Source organism: Melanostigma gelatinosum, assembly GCF_949748355.1.
Source record: "Melanostigma gelatinosum genome assembly, chromosome: 13".
Classification (NCBI taxonomy): domain Eukaryota; kingdom Metazoa; phylum Chordata; class Actinopteri; order Perciformes; family Zoarcidae; genus Melanostigma; species Melanostigma gelatinosum.
The window spans coordinates 26,238,776-26,259,994 of NC_136646.1; the positions used below are offsets into that span (position 1 = coordinate 26,238,776).

The 21,219-nt window shown below is 41.3% G+C and overlaps 1 protein-coding gene across 1 annotated transcript in view; it reads right to left on the reverse strand.

The window, feature by feature from the left end:
* Positions 1 to 20,310, reverse strand: part of LOC306786752 (integrin alpha-3-like) — a gene marked incomplete at its 3' end in the record, with an annotated part of 33,042 nt that extends 12,732 nt beyond the window's left edge. Inside the window, exons 1-14 of the mRNA XM_079281597.1 lie at positions 20,150 to 20,310; positions 16,244 to 16,371; positions 12,192 to 12,277; positions 7,947 to 8,083; positions 7,766 to 7,872; positions 7,586 to 7,678; positions 7,437 to 7,496; positions 7,021 to 7,174; positions 6,333 to 6,526; positions 6,163 to 6,251; positions 5,948 to 6,081; positions 5,357 to 5,434; positions 5,193 to 5,260; positions 1,232 to 1,368 (exon numbers count right to left, since the gene is read on the reverse strand). Of these exons, the coding sequence (XP_079137723.1) occupies positions 1,232 to 1,368; positions 5,193 to 5,260; positions 5,357 to 5,434; positions 5,948 to 6,081; positions 6,163 to 6,251; positions 6,333 to 6,526; positions 7,021 to 7,174; positions 7,437 to 7,496; positions 7,586 to 7,678; positions 7,766 to 7,872; positions 7,947 to 8,083; positions 12,192 to 12,277; positions 16,244 to 16,371; positions 20,150 to 20,307 (1,623 nt within the window). The 5' untranslated portion in view covers positions 20,308 to 20,310. The remainder of the gene's footprint in view (positions 1 to 1,231; positions 1,369 to 5,192; positions 5,261 to 5,356; positions 5,435 to 5,947; positions 6,082 to 6,162; positions 6,252 to 6,332; positions 6,527 to 7,020; positions 7,175 to 7,436; positions 7,497 to 7,585; positions 7,679 to 7,765; positions 7,873 to 7,946; positions 8,084 to 12,191; positions 12,278 to 16,243; positions 16,372 to 20,149) is intronic.
* Positions 20,311 to 21,219: the final 909 nt, after the last annotated feature.

Sequence of the window (21,219 nt, forward strand, 5' to 3'; positions counted from 1 at the left end):
TCACGCGGTCGGCCGGCTCTGTGAACAAAGAGGTGAAGCTGTGACATCAATAGAGACTTCATTCTCTGATCAGACTTCTCTCCTCTTATCTTCAGACAGAAGATAGTTATTGATGAGTTATTAATGATGTGAATGTGAAATAGAGAACCCTTCACAGAATGTAAACATGACTAAACACTGACGGAGAAGATCGTCTCTGTAGGTTTCAGGTTTACATGAAGTGAAAGGATTTATAGTTAATGGAATCCAAGTGAGTCTCGAACATCATGTGAACATCTGTCGTCCTGTATGAACCACAACAGAACACAATAAGAAGGACGTGAAGAAGTGACAGGATGGGCACATCCCAAAGCTCTTATTTCTGCTCTGAGGATGGAGGAGCGAGGAGGGAGGAGCGAGGAGGGAGGAGCGAGGAGGGAGGAGGGAGGAGGGAGGAGGGAGGAGGGAGGAGGGAGGAGGGCGCAGGAAGGAGGGAGGAGGAAGGAGGGAGGAGCCAGGAAGTCTTTTAACGGCCGACACGCCCCCTCATTGTTCATCAGTCATGTGATTGGATGCTGCAGCCGATCGGACTGATGAGATTTTGTTCAACATGTAAACAGTGAAGAGAGATCACAGAATAAACTCTAGTTTATATTTGATTAGGTTTCTGATTCAACATCTGGTTTAAGTAAATGTCAACTGTCAAACTGTCAAATTAAATAAAGAAAGTACACATCAATTATGTATTTAATAATATATTTTAACAATTATTATTCTCAGTTTTCAAATTTAACTGGATAGATTATAAATAATACATAGAAATACATAAATAAATGTTCAAGTACAATAATGTCTGAATGTAAGAATAACTGACAACAGAAAGCTTTTTAATGTGCATCTTTAAATAAAGTAATTCATTTTAGAAACATTAATTTCACTGAATTGTCCTGCAGCTTTAAATTCACTTCATTCAGTGTGAAGTGATGTCAATCAAAAATCAATATTATATTTTTCTCATCTTCTAACAAGATAAATCAGTGAGCCATTCAGTGGACGTTAACTTTATCTGTGATTATTAAACAGATTGTTTCAGCTCTATTCTCTCTGTTAACATCATTGAACATTGAATTAACGTGTTAGGATTCTGATCATTTTGGGCTCTTAGGTTTATTTTCTGTGACTTCATTTAAGGTACGTGCTAACAAGGTGCTAACAGGACGCTAACAGACGTCATCTGATGAATGTGTCTCACCAGCATCTGGACTCTCAGAGTTTCACATCGTTTATTCGGCATCGACAGGAAACCGGAGAACACGCTCTGCCCGTTGTCATGGAAATGGAGGCGGGACTTGATCGCGATGACGTCCGCAGTGACGACGAAGTGGACGGCTGAGACACAAAGAGACAGTTCAGAATCAGAATCAGAACAGTTTATTGCCAAGCAAGTTTTCACCTGCAAGGAATTTGTCGTGGCGGAAGGTGCATAACATTCAACAATAAACAATAACATGAACTATCAAATAACAATTAACTATCTAATAACATAAACTATCAAAAACAGTCAGCACAGTGCAGGAAATAGAAACATATTTGAAATGTACAATAAGATATGGAATATAGGATATGGAATAAAGTGCACACAAAAACAGATAACAGGACTGTAAACCAAGTGAAGTGTATGAATGTTAAAAGTGACGAGTGTGTTTAAGTAGAAAGACAGGGATGTGCAGGGGAGAGACCAGAAGGAAATGTCCTGGGGATGACAGAGTCAGTGGGGGACCTCTGTTAATGAGCCCGAATGCCGACGGGAAGAAACTGTTTGTGTGGCGTGAGGTCTTAGTGCTGATGGACCGCAGCCTCCTGCCAGATGGGAGGGGCACAAATAGATCATGTCCAGGGTGGGAGGGGTCAGCTACAATCCTTCTTGCTCCCTTCAGGGTTCTTGAAGTAAACAAGTCCTGGAGGGACGGCAGATTGCAGCCGATCATCCTCTCAGCAGAGTGAATGATGCGCTGCAGTCTGTCCTTGTCCTTGGCTGTGGCTGCAGCGTACCAGACGGTGATGGAGGAGCAGAGGATGGACTCAATGAAGGAACAGTCCTCTGATTGGCTGTGAGACACCTAAATAGATTAGTCAACAACGTCAGATGTTGAAATGGAGATTTCTTGTTTCTTCAGACAAAGAAATATAATTAATTTCATTTTCATCTTACAGGAACTTCAGCTTCATTTAATCATTGATTTGTTCAGTTGATTTAGTGATTCAGTGAAGCAGTGACTCAATGAAGCAGTGATTCAGTGAAGCAGTGACTCAATGACTCAGTGAAGCAGTGACTCAGTGAAGCAGTGACTCAATGACTCAGTGAAGCAGTGACTCAGTGACTCAGTGAAGCAGTGACTCAATGAAGCAGTGATTCAGTGAAGCAGTGACTCAGTGACACAGTGACTCAGTGAAGCAGTGACTCAATGACTCAGTGAAGCAGTGACTCAGTGAAGCAGTGATTCAGTGAAGCAGTGACTCAATGAAGCAGTGATTCAGTGAAGCAGTGACTCAGTGAAGCAGTGATTCAGTGAAGCAGTGACTCAGTGAAGCAGTGACTCAGTGAAGCAGTGACTCAATGATTCAGTGACTCAGTAAAGCAGTGACTCAGTGAAGCAGTGACTCAGTGAAGCAGTGACTCAGTGAAGCAGTGATTCAGTGAAGCAGTGACTCAGTGACTCAGTGAAGCAGTGACTCAATGATTCAGTGACTCAGTAAAGCAGTGACTCAGTGAAGCAGTGACTCAGTGAAGCAGTGACTCAGTGATTTAGTGAAGCAGTGACTCAGTGATTCAGTGAAGCAGTGACTCAGTGAAGCAGTGACTCAGTGAAACAGTGACTCAATGATTCAGTGACTCAGTAAAGCAGTGACTCAGTAAAGCAGTGACTCAGTGAAGCAGTGACTCAGTGATTTAGTGAAGCAGTGACTCAGTGATTCAGTGAAGCAGTGACTCAGTGAAGCAGTGACTCAGTGATTTAGTGAAGCAGTGACTCAGTGAAGCAGTGACTCAGTGAAGCAGTGACTCAGTGAAGCAGTGACTCAATGATTCAGTGACTCAGTAAAGCAGTGACTCAGTGAAGCAGTGACTCAGTGATTTAGTGAAGCAGTGATTCAGTGAAGCAGTGACTCAGTGAAGCAGTGACTCAGTGATTCAGTGAAGCAGTGACTCAGTGAAGCAGTGACTCAGTGATTCAGTGAAGCAGTGACTCAGTGAAGCAGTGACTCAGTGAAGCAGTGACTCAGTGATTCAGTGAAGCAGTGACTCAGTGATTCAGTGAAGCAGTGACTCAGTGAAGCAGTGACTCAGTGAAGCAGTGACTCAGTGATTCAGTGAAGCAGTGACTCAGTGAAGCAGTGACTCAGTGATTCAGTGAAGCAGTGACTCAGTGAAGCAGTGACTCAGTGAAGCAGTGACTCAGTGATTCAGTGAAGCAGTGACTCAGTGAAGCAGTGACTCAATGATTCAGTGACTCAGTAAAGCAGTGACTCAGTGAAGCAGTGACTCAGTGATTTAGTGAAGCAGTGATTCAGTGAAGCAGTGACTCAGTGAAGCAGTGACTCAGTGAAGCAGTGACTCAGTGATTCAGTGAAGCAGTGACTCAGTGAAGCAGTGACTCAGTGAAGCAGTGACTCAGTGAAGCAGTGACTCAGTGATTCAGTGAAGCAGTGACTCAGTGATTCAGTGAAGCAGTGACTCAGTGAAGCAGTGACTCAGTGAAGCAGTGACTCAGTGAAGCAGTGACTCAGTGATTGGCAGCCCACTGCTCCCTATATACAGGGATGGGTCAAATGCAGAAGTCAAATTTCGTGTATATGTATATGACAATGAAAATGGTTTATTCTTCTTCTTTCCTCTTTAAGGATTCAGATAATCAATAGAAAATAGAATTAGCGAATTGATTATGATGTATTAGATTATAGAAGTTTATATTCAGTATATTTATATTCAAATGAGCTCCACCTTCACCAGCTGCAACATTAAAGGTAATATTATATAATAATAATAGAATATACATATTGTGCATGAGGAGTAATTGTACTTTTGGTATTTTGATGTTGATCCTTTTCTACTTTTACTCATTTTGAATGCAGTACTTTTACTTGTAGTATTTGGTTATGGAGTATTTGTGGTAATTCTACTTTTACTGCAGTAATCGGAGTGACACATATTTACATCTCTCTATTCATTATTAAAATGAGGGTTTATTTATCTATTTATCACTGCAGTCATTCTGTGTTTTAGAGTTTTGTCTTATTGTGTGCGTGTGTATCTGTGTGTGGATGTTTGGTGTCATAGCAACAGAGTGACCTCGTCTCTGATTGGTCAAATTAATGAGACAGAAGCAGGACACACAGAGCTCCATGAGGAATTGTGTGTGTGTGTGTGTGTGTGTGTGTGTGCGAGAGTGTCTCAGATGTAATAGTATCATTCTCTGTAATGTGATTTATTATTCACAGAAACACACAGAAGACGAGGACACACAAGGACACAGCATGATGTCATCTGATGTGTGTGTGCGTGTGTCACTGTTGATTAACAGCAGGCGGTAATTGTCAGCTTTTTCCTGTCAATCAATCAGGTTGGCCAATTAGCTGAGAGCACACACACACACACACAGGAAGCTGGTTAATGCTGATTAGCGGCTGCTGAACATTAACAGTCTCGTTACATTGCGTCGTCATAAACAATCTGTCAGGCTAGGGACAGATACAGGGCAACCGGTAACCGCCAGGTCGGCGGTTCGATCCTCGGCTGCTATGAGTCCTGTACAGGGGTGGGTAAAATTCGGGATGAATAAACATAAATATCTATGTATATGTATATGTATATATATATATATATATATATATATGGAGATTGTGTGTATATCTGGTATTGTTAATATTACTTATTATTATTTTCAGCCACCCAATATGTATTTGTTGATACAGTATGTAACACAATCATTTAATTTACATTGAATAAAACAAAACAAACATTGTCAAAAGAAATCAGCCAATCAGCTCTTTGATCGGCCAGCCATGCTTCGAGTCAAGTGACTATTAACTGCAGCACAAAACTGCAGTCAGATTATCGATTATTATAAATTATAATTACAATAAATATATTAAAATGATTCTATGAATATAATTATCATAAATGTTAGTCTAATAAAAAAGGACTGTTTACTTACTGACGTTGTCTCTGTCGCTCTTTTCTCCAGTGCTGAAGATGTAGGAGAAACACACCTCCACCTGGATACTACACACACAGTGAGTCAACCTGTTAGCTGTTAGCCTGTTAGCGAGTTAGCTGTTAGCCTGTTAGCTGTTAGCAGCTGGTAGGTTTGAATCTCACCAGAAGTCACAAGTGTTCGGGTCGACGACATCCGGTGAAACTCTGATGGTTTTATTGAGGTGAAGGACTGGACGAGTTCTGAGGAAAATCAATCAAACAATCAATAAACCAACCAATCAAACAATCAAACCAACCAAAAACGAAGGTGTTTTTTGAGGGGCTAAAAATGCTCAAAACATAATCAAACTTTTGACACACATTTAAAATCCTGAATGTAGTTATCTGATGTGATTTTAATGGTTCAGAGTGGCAAGTCAGCTCGATAGCGCCCCTACAATATTTCGACGATGCAGCCCTCGCAGTACGTTTCACCTAGATGTATAAAATTCGGTACGCAGATGTATCACATGTAGACTTAAAAATGTTTGCACTACATATTTTCCAGCGTCACACAGTCCAAGCGGAAAAATACAATGAACTCTGGGACGCGTTGTCTGATGGTCGATAATTAGAGGTAGCTGTTGATAGTTACAGCTAGTTACTGGCCCTTTTAGTGTGAAATGTGAATCTAGGTGAAATAAATAAAATGTAAAACTAGAAAGTGACTTGATAGTAACAGACTGTGTTGTGTGATTGGAGGGTTCGAGGTACCGGAGCAGAGCGACGGTGTCGTCCAGAGAGCCGACCAGCAGGTCTGGATATTTGTTCCCATCAACATCCAGACCTCCAGACAGAGAGTACCCAAAGGTCCTGAACACAGGAGAGACCCGGCTACCCCGGATCACCTGCAGAGGGAGCCAGAGGGGGGTCTCAGGTGTGATCTACACATCGACTGGTATCATACTGAGGGGGGTTTACTGGGAGACCTGGCTTGGTTCTGTAGAGACGCCACCGCGGCTCCCGGTCCAGATCATCACACTTCCTGTTTCATGGAAAGGAGCTCCGACTGCAAAGTCTAAAAGGACACAAACAGGTGGGCTTCTTCATTACACATCTCCAACATTCACTTCATTGTGATCTCAGTTTGTTTTCACACCCTGGAAGCCGTCTTGGTTCAGGTCTCCAGCAGCAGCGACAGCCATACCGAACGCCGACCCGGCCGGTCCTCTCAGCGCCACGCTGGGCCGGGAATCAAACCAACCCCCCGCATTGATGTAGACATAAACCGCCCCGCCCGCCTCCTGCTGACGATTGAAGTAAAAAGGAGCGCCCACCAGCAGATCATTCCACCTACAGGAGGAAAAAATAGAGATAACTTTAACTTGATTACAAAGAGAGACTCGTTTTTAGACCGGACAGATCATTTGCTGACTCCAGCAATGTGTGTCCAATCACATTTACTATATCTTTGGTTATTTTGAAGAACAGCTCTCTAAATTTCCACATTTTAACTCTAAGTTTCAAGAAAAAACATCTAATTTCAAGTTTTTTAGACTTTTGGCTGTGCTGTATCATCATCAAACACTCTTTTCAAGTCTGTAATAATAACTTCATATTAAGTACTTCAATGGTTTATAAGAGAACTTAATATTTATGCTAAACAATAATTCCTTGAAATTTGACTTTTTGTTGACGTATTTAAAGAAACTAAAGTCACTCAATGAACCTTTTTCAAGAGTTCAGTGTGAAACATTGCACAAAAATGAGTTTCTCTTGTTTCCAGATGTTGGAACACAGAAAGAAGACGACAAACAGGAAGTGACCTCGTGTGAATCCTCCATTACCCGTCGTTATCGAGGTCGGCGGTTGCCACGGCGTTACCAAAGTACGAGCCCATCTGTTCGCCGCGTAGAGTCTGCTGAGTCAGCAGTTTGTCGGCCCGTTTCACAGCCAGCAGCACCGAGCCACGAGCGTCGTCTTTACTGTCCTTAGGAGCTCCTGGTTTTCAATACCGGAATCAATCAATATGTCAATAAATCCGTCAATCAATACGTCAATCAATACGTCAATCAATATGTCAATCAATACGTCAATCAGTCCGTCAATCAACACGTCAATCAACACGTCAATCAATATGTCAATCAACACGTCAATCAGTCTGTCAATCAATACGTCAATCAGTCCGTCAATCAACATGTCAATCAACACGTCAATCTGTCCATCAATCAATACGTCAATTGACGTATTGATCAGTTCTCACCTGTTACGATGGTTTCATCATGCTGAGAGAGAAGACGACGAGCCTGAGCAACAGAATATCCTGTAAACACACACACACACAATAATTAATAATACATCACATAAACACACATTATGATGAAGAGGAGGAACATGTAAGGGACAGTTCACCGATATAAATGTTCCTGCGCTGCATGTTGGGGAAGGAGCTCCTCTGGGTGTCAAAAACCACGTCAGGGTTCATCCAGGAGACATGGACGTTTCCTACACACACAAACACACCCACACACACAGACACACATTGATAACTGAACACAGACTCTAGACTCCGCCCACAGGTAAGAACGTCACCTTGCCATTCGTAGCTTCCAGGTGAGCCGACGATGACCTCATTCTGCGTGATGGAGGCAGAGATCCCCATGTTACACATGACCTCACCGCTGACATCACCCAGGTGACTAAACACACACAAGCACAGGTTCACTGACAGGAAACACCTCGCGTAACGTGACCCTCGCGTCATGTGACCTACCTGCAGGGCTGGTCGGGGTTTGGCCAGTGGACGTCCGTGACGTCGTACTGGAGGTCGTTTCCACGGAGATAACAGCGACCAATCACGTGTCTGAGCCTGAACGCTCCGTAGAGTTTAACAAAGCGATGACCGCACGCCTGGAGAGAGAGAGAGGAGATGGGTTAGTTAGCTAGTTAACTGTGTAGTCAGTCAGTTAGATGGGTAGACAGACAGTAACTAGTTAATCAGTCAGCGAGTTATGATCATTTCAGTAATTTCATCATGTGGATCATGGTAGAAGCGTTCACGTTCGCGACCCCTGTCAGGTTTAAACAAACCTGCGAATTCTACCGAAGACACTGAAGCAGAGTGAAAGACAATGATGTCCAGAAGCTCAACAAACGACAGCAGCCCTCCAGTCCGGAGCAGGAAGAGAGGCCAATGCCCACCTCCAAGGCCAGCACTGACCATCTCAATGTTGACCATCTCAACTGTCTACAACTAAAGAAGAACTTGTTGCAAAACTCTGCAAAGAATACCAGTGCAATATTCTCTGCCTACAGGAAACTCACCGCGGACCAAAAAATCATCGCCCCTGTGTGGAAGCTATGACCTCCCTCATAGCTAGACCACATAAGGAATATGGCAGCATCATGCTAGCAAAACATGGGACAATTGCAGAATCAACATCAAAGAGCGATGAAAACAACATTGAAGTCCTAACCACTGAGCTCAGAGGAGTTACCATCACCTCAGTCTACAAACCGCCCCCCATACCTCTGGAGATGCCTGAAATACCACCATCGGGAAAACCGAAGATTATGATAGGAGATTTCAACAGCCACAGCACGCAATGGGGATACGCCAACAACACAGATGGAGATGCAGTAGAAATGTGGGCTGAAAACTGCCAGCTTAATCTGATCCATGACGCAAAACAACCAAAGTCCTTCAACAGCGGACAATGGAGAGCAGGTTACAACCCTGATATCGTGTTTGTCAGCCACAACATCGCCGGATTAAGCAAAAAGCTGGTCTTGGAGCCACTGCCAAGGACCCAACACATTGGCATCACAGTCAACGCTGCAATAACCCCAGCCACAGTTCCATTCCGAAGAAGATTCAACTTTGGAAAAGCAAACTGGCCTGGCTTCCAAGAACATCTTGAAAGGAAGATTGCCCATCTCCCAGCAGACCCCAGGAACTATGACAAACTCACTAAGCTTGTGCATGAAGCAGCCCGCAAGAACATCCCAAGAGGATGCCGCACTCAATACATCCCGGGCCTTGATGCTACAAGTACCGAACTGTACGAGCGATACCAACAGCTCTATGAATCGGACCCCTTTGCTGAAACTACCACCAAAGTAGGTAAGAGACTCATGACCTCTATTTCAGAACGCCACCAGCTGAAGTGGAAAAACCTGCTGGAGACAACTGGCAAAGAATAGCAAAAAGGCATGGAGCCTCATCCGAAAAATCAGCAATGATCCATCAACCGCAACTCAGCAACAGTATACGACCACTGCCAACCAAGTTGCGCACCAGCTGCTGCTCAATGGAAAACCCACCACTAAACAGCCAAGACCAAAGATAGATCGAGTAAAGCACTCCCAAACCATGGGACTGACCAAGCCGTTCTCCCCTGAAGAGCTCAATATCAGCATCAACACCCTTAACCGGCAAAGCCATCTGACTGGATAACATTTTCACTGAAGAGATCAAGCATTTTGGACCTCTGATGAGGAAATGGATCCTCGAGCTGATGAATAAGTGCATGCTGACAAAAAACATCCCAAAGATCTGGAGGAAAACCAGGATTATTGCCCTTCTCAAACCAGGCAAAGACCCAACGCATGCAAAGAGCTTCCGCCCAATCTCTCTGCTATGCCACCTCTACAAGCTGTTTGAGCGCTTGATCCTCAACAGGCTTGCCCCTGTTGTTGAACCAGCCATCACACCTCAACAAGCCGGATTCCGACCTGGCAAATCTAGCACAAGCAAACTTCTGTACCTCACTCAACACATCGAGGACGGATTACAGAAAGGACTGGTAACAGGAGCCGTCTTTGTTGATCTGTCTGCCGCATATGACACTGTGAACCACCGCCTCCTCCTAAAAAAGATCTTGGAGTTGACAAAAGACCTGGCACTCACAGACCTCATTGGAGCCCTTCTGAAAGACAAGCGCTTCTTTGTTGTCCTGAATAACAAGCAGAGTCGCTGGCGACAACAACGGAATGGCCTACCTCAAGGAAGTGTGCTGGCCCCACTACTGTATAACATCTACACCAACGACCAGCCAATGGACCAGAACACTGAGCGTTTCATCTATGCAGACGATCTCTGTGTAACATCTCAAGAGAACTCGTTCGAAGAAGTAGAATTAAACCTCACCACAGCTCTAGAGGAGCTACTCCTCTATTATGAGCGCAACCACCTACATGCCAACCCTGCAAAGACCCAAGTCTGCTCCTTCCATCTCAGGAACCGTGAAGCCAACCGACCACTTAACATCAAATGGTCTGGAACACCACTTGAGCACTGTACCCACCCTGTCTACCTTGGAGTAACCCTGGACCATACTCTCTCCTTTAAGGAACACATCAACAACACAAAATCCAAAGTCGGTTCCCGAAACAACATCCTACGGAAACTGACCAACTCCAAATGGGGAGCCACAGCACACACATTAAGATCTACTGCTCTGGCCCTGTGCTATTCCTCTGCAGAATATGCATGTCCAGTTTGGGAGAGGTCAACCCATGCCAAGAAACTTGACCCAGCACTGAACAACACCTGCCGCCTGATCACTGGCTGCTTGAAACCCACCAACACAAGCAACCTTCACCTCCTCGCTGGCATTGCTCCTGCTGATATTAGACGCGAAGTTGCCAGCTGAGTCGAGAAAACAAAATCGACTAGTGATGAACACCATCTCCTCCATGGATGTCACCCTCCGGCCCAAAGGCTAAAATCAAGAAGAAGCTTTCTCAGCCATGTCCAGCCCTTAATAAAGTCTCGGGAAGAAACCAGACTCCAACTCTGGAGAAAAAAAACTTGAGAATGACCCTCCTCCAACTGTCATGGGAACACCCCCACTGAAAACCTTCCCCCTGGCCCAGAAGCAACATGGGCTCAATGGAAAACACTAAACCGCCTCAGAACAAGAACGGGACGATCAAAAGCTGCTCTGGTCAGATGGGGCTACAAGGCTGGCCCAACCACATGTGAATGTGGAGAAGCAGACCACACTATGGAGTATTGCCTTGTCTGCCCTCTACTACCCAACCCTTGCAACTCAAAAGACCTTGAAGAGTTCAATAAAAATGTAAAGAATTGGGAAACTGTCATATCACCACCACGCTTCAGTGAAACGAAAAGAAGAAGTAATTTCATTGTTATTATTAATGAATCAGTTGACTAGTAAGTTAAGTAGTCAGTTAGTTATTCATTGAGACAGCCTGTCCATCAGTAAGTTACACACGTGGACTAAATTGTTGGTACCCTTCCGTTAAAGGAATTAAACCCCACAATGGTCACTGAAATAACTTGAAACTGACAAAAGTAATAATGAATAAAAATGTACTGAAAAGTAACTAATGAAAATCAGACATTGCTTTTGAATTGTGGTTCAACAATCATTTTAAAAAACAAACAAATGAAAATGGCCTGGACAAAAATGATGGTACTCCTAACGTAATATTTTGTTGCACAACCTTTTGAGCCAATCACTGCAATAAAGTGATTCCTGTAACTCTCAATGAGACTTCTGCACCTGTCAACAGGTATTGTGGCCAACTCCTCGTGAGCAAACTGCTCCAACGTTCTCAGGTTTGAAGGGTTCCTTCTCCAGACTGCATGTTTCAGCTACTTCCACAGATGTTCAACAGGATTTAGATCAGGGCTCATAGAAGGCCACTTCACAATAGTCCAATGTTGTGCTCTTAGCCATTCGTGGGTGTTTTTAGCTGTGTTTTGGGTCGTTATCCTGTTGGAGGACTCGTGACCTGCGACTGAGACCAAGCTCTCTGATACTGGGCAGCACATTTTGCTCCAGAATGCCTTGATGGTCTTGAGATTTCATTGTACCCTGCACAGATTCAAGATAACCCAGCCATGGAGGTGAATAAAGGTCAATGGAGGTGATTGATTACAGTTTTGTATTTTGGATGAACAAACCCTCTACATTCAGATCCAGCTTCATTGAGGTTTTAAACAGTTTAGAAATAGTGACACCTTGATCAGCGAAGAAGAGAGACTCACCAGGACCCTCCCCCCAGGTCTGCCCTGACTGGCCACTGAGACGCCCAACCACATGTCCTCGATCAAGTCTTCAGACAAATTCAGGTCTGAAAAAGGACGTTACATTGTGAACATCATTTATGATGGGCTGTTGTCGTGGTTACTTCAGATAACAGATAACAGCTGTCACTTCTCCCTGAGGGATGGACTACTCATAATGCACCAGGAGAGAGATAACATCTCAGGGCTGAAAACAGATGTGGACATTATTTACCTAAAAGCTCCGACCAGAGAAATTAAAACTAAACATCAGCTGTTTGTTCTGTGACGATGACCAATATTAAACAGACGTGACGAAAACGTAACATCAAAAATGAAATCTGACAAATACCTCGTTATATATACAATATATAGACTGTATTTAGACAATATATAGACTGTATTTAGACAATATATAGACTGTATTTAGACAATATATAGACTGTATTTAGACAATATATAGACTGTATTTAGACAATATATAGACTGTATATAGACACTATTTAGTATTTTCTGGCCCCTATTTAGACTGTATTTAGACAATATATAGACTGTATATAGACAATATATAGACCAGGGGTCACCAACCTTTTTGAACCAGACTTCTTCAAGGGTACTGAGCAGTATGATGGGCTACTTGTTTGATACAAACTTCCTGAATAACAAAGTTGCACAGACCACCTTTTAATGATCATAATATATGTGAAGAGACTGTCTGATCACATGTCAATGTTAATTATTCCTCACAATAATTATTAACAATGATTGTGTATATTGTTCAAAATCGCACCAGTTATATTTTTGTAAAAATTATCACTTCTAAAATTGTTTAGGTAATCATGAATCATTAACTGTCATATCTTCACATCATGTCTCGTTTGTACTAACCACTTCCTTCGTAACATGTTTGAACAAATCATGAATTCTGTCCCATGTTTATACAAATTATCAATTATGTAAGATTTAAAAAAATCAACTCTTTCACATTTCTAAATGAATCCTATTACATTAGTACTAATCACCACATTTTGGGAAATCTGGGTCAACTTAGCATTGCGCAATGAAGCCTGCATGCCGGCCTGTAGTCTGTAGTCACCAGCTTTTTTTTGGGAACCTTTTTCTACACGAAGAAACTCGTAAAAAGTCTCGTCTATAGCCGAAGGGGGGGGGGGGGGGGGGGGGGGGGGGATCCAACCCTCCGAGGCACGCGAGCGTCTTTGGGCGCCTGCGTTCAAACCTCTAGTCTGGGCCTTTTCGATCGTACTGCGTTGCCTCGCCTCTACCTCGCCTCTACCCCTAGTGCGGTGCGGCGGCCTCTTCCTTTTAAAATCTACATGAATGCAAGCGTTTTTGATTAAAAAAGAACAGAAACTACAATTGTTAGATGGAGCTCCATGGGGACCTAGTGCTATTTTCAGAACATGCCTTGCGGGCGACTCGCATGGTCCCCGCGGGCACCGTGTTGGCTACCTCTGATATAAACTGTATTTAGACAATATATAGACTGTATTTAGACAATATATAGACTGTATTTAGACAATATATAGACTGTATTTGGACAATATATAGACTGTATTTGGACAATATATAGGCTGTATATAGACAATAAATAGACTGTATTTAGACAATATATAGACTGTATACAGACAATAAATAGACTGTATTTAGACAATATATAGACTGTATACAGACAATAAATAGACTGTATTTAGACAATATATAGGCTGTATATAGACAATATATAGGCTGTATATAGACAATAAATAGACTGTATTTAGACAATATATAGGCTGTATATAGACAATAAATAGACTGTATATAGACAATAAATAGACTGTATTTAGACAATATATAGACTGTATATAGACAATATATAGACTGTATTTGGACAATATATAGACTGTATTTGGACAATATATAGGCTGTATATAGACAATAAATAGACTGTATTTAGACAATATATAGACTGTATACAGACAATAAATAGACTGTATTTAGACAATATATAGGCTGTATATAGACAATATATAGGCTGTATATAGACAATATATAGACTGTATTTAGACAATATATAGGCTGTATATAGACAATATATAGGCTGTATATAGACAATAAATAGACTGTATTTAGACAATATATAGACTGTATTTAGACAATATATAGGCTGTATATAGACAATATATAGACTGTATATAGACAATATATAAGCTGTATATAGACAATAAATAGACTGTATTTAGACAATATATAGACTGTATTTAGACAATATATAGGCTGTATATAGACAATAAATAGACTGTATTTAGACAATAAATAGACTGTATTTAGACAATATATAGGCTGTATTTAGACAATATATAGACTATATTTAGACAATATATAGACTGTATTTAGACAATATATAGGCTGTATATAGACAATAAATAGACTGTATTTAGAGAATAAATAGACTGTATTTAGACAATATATAGGCTGTATTTAGACAATATATGGGCTGTATATAGACAATAAATAGGCTGTATTTAGACAATATATAGACTGTATTTAGACAATAAAGACTGTATTTAGACAATATATAGACTGTATTTAGACAATATATAGACTGTATTTAGACAATATATAGACTGTATTTAGACAATATATAGGCTGTATTTAGACAATAAATAGACTGTATTTAGACAATATATAGACTGTATTTAGACAATATATAGGCTGTATTTAGACAATATACAGACTGTATTTAGACAATATATAGACTGTATTTAGACAATATATAGACTGTATTTAGACAATATATAGACTGTATTTAGACAATATATGGGCTGTATATAGACAATAAATAGACTGTATTTAGACAATATATAGACTGTATTTAGACAATAAAGACTGTATTTAGACAATATATAGGCTGTATTTAGACAATATACAGACCGTATTTAGACAATATACAGACTGTATTTAGACAATATACAGACTGTATTTAGACAATATATGGGCTGTATATAGACAATAAATAGACTGTATTTAGACAATATATAGACTGTATTTAGACAATATATAGGCTATATTTAGACAATATATAGACTGTATTTAGACAATATATGGGCTGTATATAGACAATAAATAGACTGTATTTAGACAATAAAGACTGTATTTAGACAATATATAGACTGTATTTAGACAATATATGGGCTGTATATAGACAATAAATAGACTGTATTTAGACAATATATAGGCTGTATATAGACAATAAATAGACTGTATATAGACAATAAATATACTGTATTTAGACAATATATAGGCTGTATATAGACAATAAATAGACTGTATTTAGACAATATATAGGCTGTATATAGACAATAAATAGACTGTATTTAGACAATATATAGGCTGTATATAGACAATAAATAGACTGTATTTAGACAATATATAGGCTGTATATAGACAATAAATAGACTGTATTTAGACAATATATAGGCTGTATATAGACAATAAATAGACTGTATTTAGACAATAAATTGACTGTATTTAGACAATATATAGGCTGTATATAGACAATAAATAGACTGTATTTAGACAATATATAGGCTGTATATAGACAATAAATAGACTGTATTTAGACAATATATAGGCTGTATATAGACAATAAATAGACTGTATTTAGACAATATATAGGCTGTATATAGACAATAAATAGACTGTATTTAGACAATAAATAGACTGTATTTGGACACTAGATAGTTAATAGAAATGTTTTGTTGTCAAGGCTGTTGCTATGAGTGTGACTCTTTCTGATGGTTAGCTGTCGGAATGCTAACAGTTAGCGGTCGGAATGCTAACAGTTAGCGGTCGGTATGCTAACAGTTAGCGGTCAGTATGCTATCAGTTAGCGGTCGGTATGCTAACGGTTATGGGTCGGTATGCTGTCAGTTAACGGTCGGTATGCTAACGGTTAGCGGTCGGTTCGGTGGACCCGGTGAGTCTCCTGTGAAAGACCTCATGTGACTTCCTGGTTGAATGTAGGTGAGTCTCACCTGGGTCTATGAGCTTCATCCTGCTGCACTCCGATTGGTCGGCGGTGATCGGGCAGCTGTACACTCCTCCCGTTCGATTGGCTGGAACATTAGTCTCTGCCTTCTCCCTGGGAGCTCCGACCAATAGCCTGACAGCATGAGACAGGTGGGACAGGAAGAGACAGGTGGGACAGGAAGAGAGAGGTGGGAGAGGTGGGACAGGAAGAGAGAGGTGAGACAGGAAGATGTAATAATGAAAATTGCTAAAAGGCGCCAGATGACATCATAGTCTCATTTGCATAAAGCTGATTGTTCCTGTTGTAATAAATGAAGTGACTTCTCAGTGTGAAGGACACACACACACACACACATGAAGGACAGACAATGACAGACGGAGGACTCTGTGTTTCATCTCACAGTCACATGACACAATCAGCTGATTCCGTCTCAGTAACCAGTAACACAGATGGCTGACTGGAATCACTGGAGCAATGTGTGTGAGTGAGTGAGTGAGTGTTTGTGTGTGTTGTGGCATCACATGGGGCCAGGTATTGGAGAGGTGCTACACAATGTTCCCTCAAATTTTTCATGTGTCTGGGCATACACACAAGCTCCCTGAGCACACTGAGGACCACTGTGAGCAACATCAGATGTGCACGCTGTGGCCACACACCAGTATCACACCTGTTCAAAACCTTGGATCATAGCAAGTTACATGGCTTATTAAAAGAATCAAATTACAGCAGCAATTTTCACTAGTTTACTTTTAATATAAGTGATTTGACAAACTTTAAAGGAAAAAGACAAAAATCTTGTTGTTCATGAGATGTGTAGTATGTTTTATGTGAGAGTCTTGCTTTGGCCTGTGTGAGGGTCCTGTTCTGGAAGAAATGATACATATACACCTTTCAGACATAACATTTTGTTCACATTAAAACATTCACATTTTGCACAATGACGTGTGCTGTAGCTTGTGATACAGTGTAAATTCCTGTAACTCTGTCTGTAAAATATGTAATTACTCAGTTTTTATTATCATTTCTACTACCCATAAATGATCTAGTAGTAACATAATTTAATGATTTATATCCATAAGTAAAAAATCTTAATAAATGTCACTAGAATATGCACAAATCTGACTTAAATTTTACCTTATTTTTCACGTCTGTCCTTCTCACTTCTCCAATGGTTGTACACTTTGTCCAGGTTGATGGCTTCGTCTGCTTCTTGCTTTGACTTTATGTCGCTGCCCGTTCGTTTCGCCATGATAAGGGGGGATAAGGGGTTAGCATTTGCGTCTCGTAACTCCGCCGCACTGTTGATAGCTAGCTAACCTGCACGGCGCGAATGGGCAGGGCAATAGTGTCAATGCTATGATTGGCTGCGTAGCGTAAGTGAACCGAATCGTATCATTGGCTGGACACCTGTCACTCACTGAGTTACGTTGCAAAATAGTACAGAAAACAAAATTATTATTATTATTATTATTATTATTGGTTTAATTGATTAGATAAGATTAGGACTAATATTAGATATTAATTAATACGTTTATGTTGAATTTTATTTTATGCGCTGCATAGATTTTCTTGTGCGCTGAGAATGTGCGAGCAGTGCGCGATTGCTCAAGCGCGCAGCTTAGAGGGAACATTGGTGCTACATTCCCTTTGTAGATCAGCAGCCACACCTCAAAATGGCCATCGATGTACACACTACAGCTCCCAGAATGCCTTACCACTCACCCAAGTGTGGATGTTTAAGCCACCTGATTGAGGCAGGACTAGAGCGCTGCAGAGGAGAGGAGGAGTGAGCACACGGCTGGAAGGAGCTCTGAGAACTAACCTGGACTGGAGAACAGCATGAAGTAAAGACTGAGAAGGATTTAAAGGAAGACCCGGTAGCCTGTGAAACCGAGGACATTCTAAATTCCGGGCAGAAGTACAAAAGTTTGGCGCGCTTCTCGTCCAGGAGCGTTGCGAACACCTGCGCAAAAAATACATCAAAACGTGCGGCCTCATCGGGGCGACTGGCTAAGTGGATGGCAGGGCCGTCTTTCAATCGGAGGGTCGGCGGCTCAATCCCCGGCTCCGGCTCTGCTAGTCGCATGTCGATGTGTCCTTGAGCAAGACACTTAACCCCAAAATTGCTCCCGTAGTTGTGCCTACGATGTAGAAATGTGATAGACTGTGAATTGTTCTGAATTGTAAGTCGCTTTGGATAAAAGTGTCTGCTAAATGACTGTAATGTAATGTAATGTAATGGTGTGCTATGACTTTTCTCAGAGATTCGTCCAGCAGTTTTCCCGAAAATCGAGAAAAACTGAGCAAAATGTCTCCATTCACTCGATTGGGGGTTCGGCGTGAAGAGAGCTACAAAAACACTTAACTTTGGGCCCATATTGACTAGACCAGGGGTCGGCATCCTGCGGCTCTTCAGCCCCTCTGTTGCGGCTCCCTGAGTCTACATCCACACTAATACGTTTTTGTTTTCAACGATCTCCGTCCACACAGCGTTTCAGCATCGTTTTCTAAATGATCTCCGTCCAGACTAACACGCCTGAAATCGAATATCACGTGACTTCACGTACACCGGGCATGCGGGTGGGTGCCGGTGTAAACAGGAAGTAGATTAGTTGCTCAAAGCCGCTAACGTGACTTCAGACGGCCGCTCCGTACGTCTGATAACGCCGCTGGACACGCAGCTCGCTAATCGCTCCAATAACAGCTGCTTCCTCTGCAGTAGGAAGGGTTAACCGGAACCCATAATGCAGACTTTAACTGGACAACAGCTGCTAGTAAAGACAACACGGTCAGTAATACCTGACCCTAAAGAAAAATGTTTTAACATTTTGTCAACTAAAATGTGCGTCACATCCTGTTAACCCTGTCAAGAGCCTTTCCCTGCAGCTGGCTGATCATGTTGTTCAGACCCTCGCCCTCGGTAAACTATCAACGGATAAATCAAAAAAAGAAAAGTCACGGAGGAAAATAGAGTTTAATTATGCGTGGACGTATTCATTTGCTTTCACTGCAAACGATGCTGACTTACCTGTATGCTTGATATGTGCAAACAATGTAATGTTGAAAGTCACTTCCAGAACAAACACAGCATGTGCTGAAAAGTATCACGCTGGAGATGATTTCTCAGCTGCTGCAGCAAAACTCTCTTCTTCATAAGAGTTTGATATTGTTCGAACAGGTAAAATAGCAATAAAATATCAAGAATTGTCGTTATTCTTCTTCTATCATTTCATAAATACAACAAACTATAGTTTTTGTATATATAATGTCACTATATATAAAACTTTATAAGCTGTGATATCAAATAGCTTTTGCGGCTCCAGACAAATTTGATTTGGTGGAAAATAGAGCAAAATGTCTCTTTGGATAGCAAAGGTTGCCGACCCCTGGACTAGCCATACATTAACGTAGAAAAATGATTCAAAGTTCAAACCGTAGACAAAACGCTGGACTTTATTGAGCCAAATGGACATTTTGATAGCTAGCTCAGTTTTCATGAAGTCACAAATTAAGTTTCAGGAAAACTTTGTTCAATTTCTGTTCAGTTTAATGAACCATTATCTCCTCTTGGACGCTTTTGTTTGTTTTAGACTTTTGATTTTGATAAAGAGAGTTACCTGAGTTTATAAAAGAAGAATAACATTTTTGCCTGTTTTTGTTAATTACCTTACACCACCCCACATGACATTACTATGTGTGTGTGTATGTGTGTGTGTGTGGATTCCTCCTGTGTAGCAGCGTAAAGGATGCTCCACATTATTACACTGACGGGGTTTTGGTTGGTTGTATGATATATTATTGTCTCGAACATGAAGTCTGGTTAAAGTTGACCACAGAACCACTTACCTGAACTCACCTGAGGATACAGCATCGAGACAGACAGGTGACAGACAGACAGGTGTATACTCACAGGTAGCTGTCTCTCTTCAGGTCTTGGTGCAGAGCGACAGATACTCCAAACAGACTCCCGTCTCCGCCCGTCTTCAGCAGCGGGAACGCCGTGTCGAGGTTAAAGGCCACGCACACACTGACCCATGCGCTCAGCAACACAAACACACCTGTCGCCATGGAGACACACACCTGAGAGGACGGAAACAGCAGCAGCAGCAGGTCAGTGTCAGACAGGTGGAACTAAACGAAGGTTACAATACCGTAACCCTGGGTCTATGAGTTCAGGCGGAGCCCTCTACTAGACTCTCTTCTGTTCCCAAAACTACATCCAGCTAACTGGGCTGCACCAAGGGAGCGATTAAATCTCTCTGATCTGAGATTAGTAAATCAGTAAAGTTAAGACATTCAGAGAGGAGAACTGTCTGTGAAGACAATATCATGTGTGTGAAAGACACCTCAACCTCAAGGTTTGATCAACTCGCTGGAGCAGATCCAGTAACCGCTTGATGGTTAACGTATGGCCGTACGGGACACAGAACGTAAACATTGCTAACTTTAACATATGAAACGTCGACATTTGGAACTTTAACATACGAAACATTAACATTTGCATAAAATGCTGCTAAACTATAAATTATATGTAAATATAGGTAATAATAATAACTATAGTTATATATACTCCAGTACTAAACGACTTGTACTCGAGTATTTCACTGCATTTATTTACAGATAGTTTGAATCATCAGCTGAGTTTATGAAATGTGAAACTGTAAATAAAGAAGTTCATTCTGGCTCCACCTGGAGCAGCTGCACATTGATGCATCAATATTAATGATTAATAATCTATCATTAATTCATAAAACACTGTCAGTACTTCAACACAAGTCCGGGATCAAACCAGCAGGCTTGTGAGAGCAAGTCCCGCTCTCCTTCTGAGACACAAAGGGACCGGCTCAATGGGCGTTATTATTATTGTTATTATCAATAATCAATTGATTATTGATAATAACAATAAAATATATAAAACGCCTTAACAAAATAAAATAGAAAATAAAACACTGCAATACTTTTAGAGTATTTGTACACTTT